We start from the raw sequence: 11,388 nt of genomic DNA, 5'->3' as shown, positions 1-11,388 counted from the left end.
AAAAAAAAAAAAAAAAAAAGTGTAAAAGATGAAGAAGAAGAATTAGGCATTAAATCCATTACTTGGCAGATACGGAATCGTCTTTAATGTTTTTTGGTTTTTACACACATAACAACAATTTCACCAAAAAAAAATTATGAAAATGAATCAAATACAGAAACGAAGAGATTGTAACGATAAATCTGGAATTGTTCAGTACTGGACAAAAAAAATACACATACAAGGCGAGCAAAAACAAAATGAATCTGGAATTCAAAAACTACATTATAACTCTAACACAATTGAATCGATGCGTTAATTGATTAAGCTATAATTTTGTTCATACGGAAGCAAAATGCTTATATAATCAGCGAACAATGACGAAACAGAAACAGAGAGCGAAATTACGAAATCCAGATCTGAGTTTTTTTACCCAGAATTCGTCGAGTTTGATGAAGAAAAAACACAAATCAAAACAAAAAAAACTCGATATGTACGTATATATAATATGAATTGAGAGAGAGAGACGAAACGAACGTGTAAAATTACCCTAGATTCGTTTCGGGTAAAGCGTCCTCTGATTCTGGGTTACGAAAGCGCGATTTCCGAAATTACGATACGAATAGTCTCCTCGATGTTCGGGAGGGTGGAGAATATATTTTTCTTCCGGTGACCGAGAGAGACTTTTGGATTCTCTGTGACGACCCTTTTTAGAATTGGAATTGAGAAATGAAAAAAATAGAAATGGAGGAGAATGAGAGAGAGAGAGATAATAAGAGAATTGCAGAGAAGCTAACGTTAACATATATAAGCTTCCTTCCTTCCTTCCTTGTTGCAAATTGGCTGTAAATTAGTGTACATTATTATTTATTTCTTTTTTCTTCTTTCACACAAAAAGAAAAAATTATATATATTATTATTATTATTTTCTTTTACTTTTTTTTTCCTCTATCTCTCTCTCGTTCGTTTTCAATCTTTGTCAATCTTTTTGTGACTATTATTTTCACATAATTTTCACTATTCTTTTTTTTTGTTTTTATTTAATTATTTATATTGAATGTTGATTAGAAAACAAAGAACAAGACAGATAATAGAGTCACACACTCACTTGTTGTTTGTTATATTGATAATAATGATGTGATTGAATCGTTTTCACTAAGCAAAAGATATTTATTATTTTCCAGTAGATAATAATAAGATGAGGAATTTTAATGATTTGGATTATATTTAAAATTGAACTAAAAATAATACTAATACACTCCACAAAAGAGAGTGTTGCTTAAACACAAAATAAGTAAAATGATTAGAAGAAGAAGAAGAAAAAAAAATCCAAAATAGTACTCCCTCTATCTCACAAAGATTGAAGTTTAGGATTTTACACACATATTAAGACAGAGAGAATATATGATTTATTTTTCTAATACTTTTTCACTTTCCCACCTTCCCACTTTTACACTCCATACACTCTACAGCATCAGTAATCATTAAAACAAAAATTTATTAAAAATATTCAAAACATCAATCTTGTTGGAACAAAGAAAATTCTCTAAAACTTCAATATTTGTGAGACAGAGGGAGTAGTATGAAAATCTATAATTCTTTAGATCCTCTTCTAGGAAAATGGAAATGATTATTATAGATTTTACACAATTCCCCGGAATTATAGGTTTGTTTTTACCAAAAAGTATCAACTTGTTTTTTCCTTTTACTAAAGTCACCAATCGTTTTTTTTTTTTTTTAGGATTCTTCTAATTTTAGTTTTATTTCAGTTACAAATAAGTAAATTAGAGAAAACCCCAAAAGAGAGTAAAAATGGAACCCACCACCGACAGAACGATTCACCGTCGGCGTCACGACTTTCCCTTTATATAATTTATCCACCAATCCTCCTCTCCTCCCATGCAGAAATTATAAAACCCACTGGAAATTTCCTATTTCCCGGGAGTGATTTTTTATTTTTGTTTTTGACATTTCATAATAGAGTACTTCTTTTACACTGGTTAAAATGATTCATTTTTAACGGTTCGAGTTTTTTTTTTCTTCTAGTCATTGGCTACTTTGTAGTTTTTAATAGATAGCCACACTAAAAAAACGATTTAGTTTAAAACTACTAAATTAATCTCTTTTAACACAGAAACAAAAAAAACTACTAAAATAATCTCTCTTGTTTTTTATCTTACTATAATAATCTCATTTACTAATAAACTTTTTTTTTGTATGTTTCTACTAATTCCTCTGGTTAACACAATTACACAACCGTTAAAAAAAAAAAGAAGGATTGAATACAAATCGGAACATGGTTGTACATGTATTTAATTATTATAGTATGAAAATAACACGAAACCATTTGAAGATTCGAAAAAATTCAATTAATTAGTTGAAGTTAGCCGAGTTAGTCGGTGGCTTTGTCACTTGTGATAGATCCACGACTACTACACTGAATTATTATTAAGTGTTGACTAATCGAGAACGCGTTTATATTAATTCCTCCTTCCATACTACGTATTATATAGTACTATATACAGTACTACTACTGTTTACATATTCCATATTGTACTGTTAATTATCTAGTTATTTTAGTATATGGTCGTCGTAAATAGTTTACATATTCCATGCTGTACTGTTAATTATCTTGTTATTTTAGTATATTGTTGTCGTAAATAGTGTATCGGTCTATAATCTAAGATATTGGATGGCAAATAATACAATCAGCACTCCTAAAAACTTCATTTCTGATAAATCTACAATCAGAATCTATCTTACATTATGTAGCATTCTTCTCTAATTCTTTAGATCCTTTAACTGAATGAATCACAATTATCGCCGGATCTCAGAAGAAGGGTCATAACGTAACTTTGTTGTATTGTGCGTTAAGAACCATATACTTTTGAATAAGTCTAAGTTGGAAACTCACCTTCCCCCATGTGGAATCTGTTAATGGTGTATCATCTTCCCCATGTGTCATTTAGGTCTTTTTACACCACAATATTATTTTCTTTTTATTTTAAAGAATATGAAAAGTTGAAAAAGTAGCAACTTATTGNAAAAAAACTCAAAAAAAAAAAAAAAAAAAAAAAAAAAAAAAAAAAAATTGAGTCAAAATCAATTCAATAATAATTTGTTTCTGTGTTTGGCTGAATTACATAATGGCTAGCAAAGGCAATGAATTCCAAAAAACAAAAAAACAAATGTGCATAAAGATATTATTTCATATATAGCATTATATTAACATATTATGTTTACTTTTTTGATCATCCAAAATGTTAGATAAACTTGATGACCAGTCATAATCTAAATTTTGTCATGAGAATACTACTAGTAGCTCAAGATATATTAAGCTATGTTCTAAGTCTTAATCCAATTTCTTCACCAAAATGGTTAACTTGTTTCATAATCAGGTACTTGATTCTAACAAGTAGAGCATAAGTAGTTGAAGTAACAGATGGATGACTTTGCACAGTCGAATAACGGATACTAAGACTATTTTTAGTGGAGGAACGGTTAATCGATTCTCAGAAAACAAAAAAAAAATATTTTTATTACATATTTCTTTTATTTATTTATTTATAGTATGTATACGAATAAATGAATGACATGTGTCAGTTTCAAGCAAGCAATGGTTTCTCAAAGTACTCCACCAAGTAACGTTTCTTTTGATTTTCTCTTCTCTCTCCTCTTTTAATTATTTGTTTAATAAAAGCAACACAATGAACAACCTCCAGTAATCATGCCCTTAGTATCGTAGAAAACAATTCTAAACGTTATATAATAACATCAACTGTTTAAACAATTCGTAGCATACTAATTTCTAATCACATGTCAAAATTAATATGCTACATGTGACTAGTAATGTTATTTAGATCTATACTTAGTGGAGGTTATTGGTTTGAAATTTGAATAGAGTTTTAAATATTTTAAATATTATGTAGAATCTGTTGTTATTAGATCAGGATTTTGTTAAACTATGTTAAAATTTAGGGGGGTGTATTAGTTTGTGATTTGTAAAAAGTCATTTAAAATCCTAACAAATTTGGGTTATTGGATTCAGACTTTTATAAACTCATTAAAAGTTTTGTGTTATTCAATTAAAACAAAATAATATAGGATTGTTAATGAGTTCAATTATTATGTTATTGGTTCATGATTTAAAACATTTTCTTTACAAAATAAAGTCATGCAAAGCATCACAAAAATACAGGGATTGTTTAGAGAACTTTACAAGATTTTAAAAAACTAATCAACAAAACTCTCTAGCAATATACCACCCCCTTAAGTTATTATCAAGTGTCCACTGTTACATTATTGTATAATATGAAAGTCTATATTCTTTATGTGGTAAAAGTAAGTTAATTTTTTTTTGAATTTTTAGGGTCTTCTTCTTTTCGTAAAGCTAAGGTTTTTTTTTTTTTTTTCCCTTTCTGGACAGTACAGAAAAGATCACTGAAGCAGAGTACGCAAAATATGAAAACTGATGAGCAATGAGCATGATCAAACTCCAAAACCTCCTAGTTTGGAAAGATTGTTCCTTTGATGAAAGTTTTAGATCATATGAGTTCAAAATCAAACACATAATGGCGCATATACTTCTCAGAGTAACATTTTTTAGTAATTTAGAAGTATAAGAAATCGTACTTCTCTTCTGTTTCACTGTTCCCAACTCATAGTCTCATTCTTAGCTGAGAAACTTAAATATATCACAAAAACGAGTTTGTTGATTTCATAAACCAAACATAAAAAAGAGAACCTGATATGCATAAATAACCTAAAAAGGCTTCAGAAACGCCCCGTATTAGTTCATAAGACCAAAACCAAAAGTGTACAACAAAAGAGTGAGAGCATCAGATGATGATTGTGAATCTCAGTAGCTTCCAACATGTTGCCTAGGTAGTCCTCCTCCATAACTCCCAGACGTCCCTCTGTACTGCCCTTGTGGTTCGTTAACGCTTGGACAGTTTGCAGAAACATGACCACTGTTTCCACAGACATTGCAGCTAGTAGCACCACCACCATGAGGCCCAGAGCCGCCATTACTATACTGATTCCCATGTTGACGCGATTGATGTGCGTGTAAACCGAAATCCCTTCTTTCGACTGATGAGGGATCTCTGGTTCCTGCACTTCCTATACTAGTGTTAACCACCTCAACGGTGTGATGGGATCCTTCTCGCTTTATGGGAAGAGAACTTGCATCTCTGTTCCTGAGTTTATCCATGGCATCTAAAATAGTCTTGGTATCTGATGAATAGTTTAGCTTGTCCACTTTCACAACTGTTGCTTTCACACGCTGTTCGTCGCCATATGTTTCTTCTTTTACCTTCAGCTTCAAGATGTACTTGGTAAAAGCAACCTTACGGATGATACTTTCAAATTTTTCCTCCTCCTCATTTACATACTTCACATGATACAAATCTTTAGCAGACATGCCCATTATCTCTTCACCAGCCTCCTGAAATGCCGTGACCCAAGTAATATCCGTATGGTCCTGTATCTGGAGCTGCAGTATATACCTGTAGTCACATTCATCAACATTTTTATCACACTTTTCACACCTCCATGTGCCATCTCCATTGCTTGTGACCTTTTTGCTGCATAGACGATCACCGTTCATGATAGGACAAGCTGTGTAGCAGAAGTTGTCAAACTTCATGTATATAATAGTGGCACTGACTGTGATCCAGTCTGGTTTTTCTGAGGTCCCTAGTTTCTCATCCTTAATTTGTGATATTGTTTTGCGAACATCTACTCTGGCACTCCCGGAAAACTCCCGAGATATGGAGATACAAGGGACACTCTTTCCTTCTCTCTCAAACCAGTCCTTCAGTTTCAGGGCTTCAACAAAATCAGGGTCAATGAACAGTTTACTTGATCCAATGGTGCTCACTGCCTTTCCGTTAAACTCACTGATCCTGCCCGCCTTAACAGCAAGAACCGGAAAGCCACCAGAATCACAAATATTTTGCAGCCTTTGTCCTTCGGCATTGCAGAAGTTACCCCACATAGTTACCTCCACACTTCGACCAGACATATCCTTTAACTGAAGTGATCTCTTCTGTGTTTCAGTTCCGTTTTTCTTCATTATTGCAACAGTAGTACTGATAGATGACACAATACCAATTACATCAATGATGCTGTTGGTCTCCATGCTTTCAATATCACCTACGGTACGGAAATGGAATTGATGGTGTGGAATGATTCCAGCATCCTCCTCATAACATTGTTGTATAGTTGATGCATTATCCAGCGTGATCTCGTAATCATTGGGAAGATGATTAAAGTTCTTCTGGGCAGGCCGCAAACTTCCCCTGGAAATCAGATAAACATTACCAACAACAATCTGGTCATAGAACTGATCAGCCACAGCGTTAAAACAAGTAACACGTATCTCTCCGCCATCAGCATCAAGAAGATCAAAGCNTAGTCACATTCATCAACATTTTTATCACACTTTTCACACCTCCATGTGCCATCTCCATTGCTTGTGACCTTTTTGCTGCATAGACGATCACCGTTCATGATAGGACAAGCTGTGTAGCAGAAGTTGTCAAACTTCATGTATATAATAGTGGCACTGACTGTGATCCAGTCTGGTTTTTCTGAGGTCCCTAGTTTCTCATCCTTAATTTGTGATATTGTTTTGCGAACATCTACTCTGGCACTCCCGGAAAACTCCCGAGATATGGAGATACAAGGGACACTCTTTCCTTCTCTCTCAAACCAGTCCTTCAGTTTCAGGGCTTCAACAAAATCAGGGTCAATGAACAGTTTACTTGATCCAATGGTGCTCACTGCCTTTCCGTTAAACTCACTGATCCTGCCCGCCTTAACAGCAAGAACCGGAAAGCCACCAGAATCACAAATACTTTGCAGCCTTTGTCCTTCGGCATTGCAGAAGTTACCCCACATAGTTACCTCCACACTTCGACCAGACATATCCTTTAACTGAAGTGATCTCTTCTGTGTTTCAGTTCCGTTTTTCTTCATTATTGCAACAGTAGTACTGATAGATGACACAATACCAATTACATCAATGATGCTGTTGGTCTCCATGCTTTCAATATCACCTACGGTACGGAAATGGAATTGATGGTGTGGAATGATTCCAGCATCCTCCTCATAACATTGTTGTATAGTTGATGCATTATCCAGCGTGATCTCGTAATCATTGGGAAGATGATTAAAGTTCTTCTGGGCAGGCCGCAAACTGCCCCTAGAAACCAGATAAAGATTACCAACAACAATCTGGTCATAGAACTGATCAGCCACAGCGTTAAAACAAGTAACACGTATCTCTCCGCCATCAGCATCAAGAAGATCAAAGCTGAACACTTTCCCTTGCCCACGGGGATTACTGTATTCCCTAAGTTCTGCTTTATTCGTGACTCTGGCCTTGATGGTCCACCTACCTGAGTACGGGCTAAGACCATTAATTGGAATTATCCTAGGAGGTGCTTCGTTCCTTGCCACTGGTCCCCTGTTTGCATACATTGGCGGTGGTGGTTGAGGCTGATAAGTAGGCTGACGAGGATAAGTGGTTGGAGGATCACGCGCATAGTCCTGCCTAGGGGCTCCATGACCTGCAGACGGATTGCTGTATGCTCGAGTGGAAGAAGGTGTTGATGCAGGAACACTAGAACCAGTACCAAACACTTGCCTTTGAACAACTTGAGGTGAAATAGCTGCATTACTTCTCCCAGTCTCGGTATTGATTACTTGACGGACACCACTAGACTCACCCCTACCTTGTTGCTCAGAACCAGTTGTATTCAACTTAATACCAGAATCGGTTCCACGTTGATCACTAGGCTTTATTGGAACAGGATTCCCAATTATATCAAACTTCACTTTTATCACCTCAAGTACCATAACAATAACAATCCTGACATCAAAAACGAATCATAATGAATTAATCTGAATTATTAGTACTGCATTGGCTATATATAGTACACTAATCTAAGTGAGAATGATAAAAGCTTCACATATCCTAACTTCAAGAAAACTTTGTTCACAGATCAAACATAAAACCACAAAACGGATTAAAAAAATCACCTTCGCTGCTGGACGATACTACCGACGAAATGAGTAAGTCTAATAATCGAACCGGATTGAAGAGAACCATCTTTAACAAGATTGTTCAGATCAGCTCCGAGCATTCCTTGATGCAAGTGCGTCCCATCTGATAAAACCATCCTAAACCTCTCACTCGTTGGATTTTGATGAGCCTTAACATGCTTCAAATCCGTCACTTGTAGCACCGGCATCATGTCATTCTCACTCGTCACTTCTCCACTCATTATCTTCCCGATTGCTCCCGCCGTCAAACTTACCTCCATCGTTATAGGTATAAAACCCTAGAGACAAGATTGACCCAGAACAAAAACTCAAGCCTTTACAAACCCAATGGAAGCAATTAGAGAATCGATTGACCCACCACACCCAAACACGATTCGAGGAGGTAAAGTGTGAATCTTTATGAACGAATCCGAAATTGAGGTAACGTTGGGAAAGTAGAAACAGATTGGTCTGAAACTATAGGGACACAGAGGTTGAAGAAGATGAAGAATTGGGTGAAAAGGTATGACCTTTACGCTCCTTTTGAGAGGGAAACTGTATAGGGTTTCAAGAATTTGGAAAATCGCAATCGAATCGGAGCCACGATGTTGATTTTATTTACGGATTTGCCCTTTTCTCAAAATTCTCAAGCAAGCTTCGTAAATCGTGCAGACCGGGCGTCGTGGAATGTTTTCGGAAAGACTTAAAAGTCCAAAAACAGGCCCATTTAAAGCCCAAACATATCATGTGGAACACGTGGCATGTGTAATGCTGAGTCAGCATCACATTCACATTGTTGGATCAACCTTTGTCTGAAAATTCATTTTTAGTTTTAATTGCATTTATTTTACAACGATAATCAAAGACTCTGAAAGGGGGAGAGAAATAAAGAGAGGAGCGATTTAAAAAAAAAAAAAAAAATTCTGTATGATTTGATTTTCCGGTGACCGTCGTGATTAGATCACCGAGAGAAGATGGAACCTTCGATTTCTTTGTTCTGAGTAAAAACTCACTCACCGGAGAAGAAAGCTTTAAAAATGGATTCCGAAGAAACGGTGACGACGACGACGACGACAAAGAAGCAAAAGAGGAATTTGTCTTCGTTAGCTTTACGATTCTGTACAGTGATAGTCTTCTCGATCACCAGCTTCGTCGTCTTATCGTTGTTATTAGGGGTTTTTGTGATTTTCATCGGTGAATTGTGGGTTTATTCTTCTTCTTCTTCTGCTGCTGCTTCTGCTTCCGCGTCTCTTCATTCCCGCTGCAAAATTGTTTCCAGCTGTAAGTTTCCCGAGTTCATCATCAATTGATTCCATAGATTGATAGGTTTCTTGTGTTAATTTGGGGTTTAGTATCATTTTGATGGAGAAACTGATGTTGGTTCTACTTATCTATTGATGTAGCTGTTGATCTTAGGTCTTCTAAAGTGTGTGGCATTGGATTATTGAACATCAAAGCACAACATGTCTTTTACCCTTTTGAGAGAGATAAATTCAGATGTCGGTATGATTACTATTGGGCTTCTGTCTTCAAGGTTGTGTTATATATCAGCAAAATCTGTCTTTTGTTTTTCAAAGTAGAGCAATTTACTTATATCCCTTCATGGCATTCACAGGTAGAGTATAAAGATAACTTAATGGGTCAAACACGGCTAGCGTTTTCAGAAGCACCTAATGAAGCCCTTCCTCCTGAGTGTAGACCTAACTTTGGTGCTGCGTTGCTTACCAAAGATAACTTCAAGGCATGTTTTTTATTTACCATATAGAATCTCTCTGACTTGGATGATATAAGTTGGTTTAACTGTTCTTTGTAGCATTGTGTTTCTGATGGTGAATATCTTTGTTTGTCCAGGTGAATGAGACTTACGATTGCTGGTATACATTAGGGATTCCAAAAATAAAGCTTTATCGTGATAGCTTTTTCGGTTGTCCAGCAAATGATCTTTCTTTCACCGACATTGTTAAGCAGTACACTATTGTGTAAGTTCTTATGTTTTCTCTCATTTCTATACATATTTTTATCATAGCTAATTACATACAGAATATAGGAGAGTGATGAAGCATAATAGCCATAATAATCTGTAATAGGACAGTGGTTGAGGTGTTTGTTTTGTCGAAAACATATACGAATGTTCTATCATCTGTTTAGTTTCTCTGTCTTGTCTTGTCTTGGCATTGTTATTCACCAAATTGTTTCTCTTTCATTGGTTTTTCTCCAGAATCTCTAAGCTTTTACAGTCATGGCTTAATGGAGAAGCAACACCAAAGTACTGGAAATATGATGTGATCGCTGGCATTGTCTCTGGCTTCGCAACTTCCATGATCACAGTCTTCATCGTACGGATCTTAAGGCATGCAAAATCTTGGTTCCCTCAAGCTTGTTGTTCAGTTAAGAACCAGTTTTCTAATGTGAATCTCTTGGTACAAGTGAAGCGTGCTTGTTTGGTACTTGTTTACTTCTCAGTTCTCGGATGGATGGCGAGACAATACTTGAAAATTCTTTTTCCAAAGGCTTAGAAAAAAACATTACTTGAGAGTCAGTGAGTGGGTGTAATGATTCGTAGACAGTTGTGTGATGTAATCTTAAATCATTTAAAGCAAAAGAAAGCAATACAGGATTGATTGAACAGCCTAAAACCACAATCTGTTTTACCAATTCTAAAATGGAAACTGATGGATTCTTTTACAGACTTTTACGAACAAACAAAAGTTCTCTGACTTATCTCATAAAATGGATCTTACAACTCTAGTTAAGTAGATACTTCTGATGGATTAGAACAAGTTAAATTATTTGGCTCCTCAGTATCTTCTTCTTCTTGATCAACTTCTGTGTCGTCAGTCTCCTGAAGATGAGAAAGAGCAACTTTTGGCTTTTTAGCTACCTGAGAAGCTTCTTCTTTCCCCTCCTCGTTTCCATCTTCAGAATCCTTTCTTTTTAGATCCTTGGTATCTCCTTCGTTGCTACAACTCTCAGGTTTCACTTCTTCTGTCTTTTTCTTATTGTTTGCCTTAGCTTTCCTCGCTTCCTCTTCACATTCTTCAAGGAAGTTTTGGGTTTCTGCATTACCCGCAACATCTGCTGGATTCTTCCCGGCCTTTGTCGTAGCTCTGACATTTGCTCCTTTCTTAACTAAATACTTGACGAGCTCAAAATGAGAACCTTGAGCAGCATAGTGAAGAGGTGAAAGTCCCTTGCGGGTGATAGATTTCACAGAAGCCCCAACGGATAATAGAGTTCTCACAACTTCCAAATGCCCCTTTTGGGAAGCAAAGTGAATTGCACCCATGTCGTCTACTGCTGCAGCACCAACATCGGCTTTGTTCTTGCATAAGTAGCTCACAACCTCATTATGGCCTGCCC

General features: G+C 35.9%; 4 protein-coding genes across 7 annotated transcripts in view; 1 reads left to right on the top strand and 3 right to left on the bottom strand.

Annotated features, from left to right (window-relative positions):
* Nucleotides 1-803, bottom strand: part of LOC104731654 (probable methyltransferase PMT21) — a 4,119-nt gene extending 3,316 nt beyond the window's left edge. The window contains exon 1 of one of the 2 annotated variants that reach the window (XM_010451094.2): nt 517-803. The gene's annotated coding sequence lies outside the window, so the exon portion shown is untranslated. The remainder of the gene's footprint in view (nt 1-516) is intronic. The other variant, XM_010451092.2, reaches the window with a different exon arrangement.
* LOC104731653 (replication protein A 70 kDa DNA-binding subunit E-like) lies at nt 4,630-8,667 on the bottom strand. 2 transcript variants are annotated; one of them, XM_010451091.2, is made up of 3 exons: nt 8,026-8,667; nt 7,041-7,855; nt 4,630-6,135 (listed from the first exon to the last, which is right to left on the bottom strand). In XM_010451091.2, exons 1-3 carry the CDS (start codon nt 8,307-8,309, stop codon nt 4,838-4,840), a joined length of 2,397 nt encoding a protein of 798 aa, XP_010449393.1. In that variant the 5' UTR covers nt 8,310-8,667; the 3' UTR covers nt 4,630-4,837. The 2 variants fall into 2 exon arrangements, with proteins under 2 accessions (XP_010449393.1, XP_010449392.1); XM_010451090.2 differs by having other exon boundaries at nt 4,630-5,557; nt 6,463-7,855; nt 8,026-8,663.
* On the top strand, nt 8,875-10,663 carry LOC104731649. The gene is made up of 5 exons (XM_010451086.2): nt 8,875-9,309; nt 9,432-9,562; nt 9,644-9,769; nt 9,880-10,007; nt 10,247-10,663. The coding sequence occupies exons 1-5, from the start codon at nt 9,066-9,068 to the stop codon at nt 10,542-10,544; spliced, it is 927 nt and encodes a 308-aa protein (XP_010449388.1). The 5' UTR covers nt 8,875-9,065; the 3' UTR covers nt 10,545-10,663.
* The window catches only part of LOC104731650 (26S proteasome non-ATPase regulatory subunit 10-like), a 4,939-nt gene continuing 4,181 nt past the window's right edge, over nt 10,631-11,388 (bottom strand). Inside the window, exon 3 of one of the 2 annotated variants that reach the window (XM_010451088.2) lies at nt 10,631-11,371. In XM_010451088.2, the coding sequence (XP_010449390.1) occupies nt 10,778-11,371 (594 nt within the window). In that variant the 3' untranslated portion in view covers nt 10,631-10,777. Of the gene's footprint in view, nt 11,383-11,388 lie in introns of both variants that reach the window. The other variant, XM_010451089.2, reaches the window with a different exon arrangement.

Source organism: Camelina sativa, chromosome 12, assembly GCF_000633955.1.
Source record: "Camelina sativa cultivar DH55 chromosome 12, Cs, whole genome shotgun sequence".
NCBI lineage: Eukaryota > Viridiplantae > Streptophyta > Magnoliopsida > Brassicales > Brassicaceae > Camelina > Camelina sativa.
This window is presented reverse-complemented; position numbering and strand designations above follow the sequence as displayed.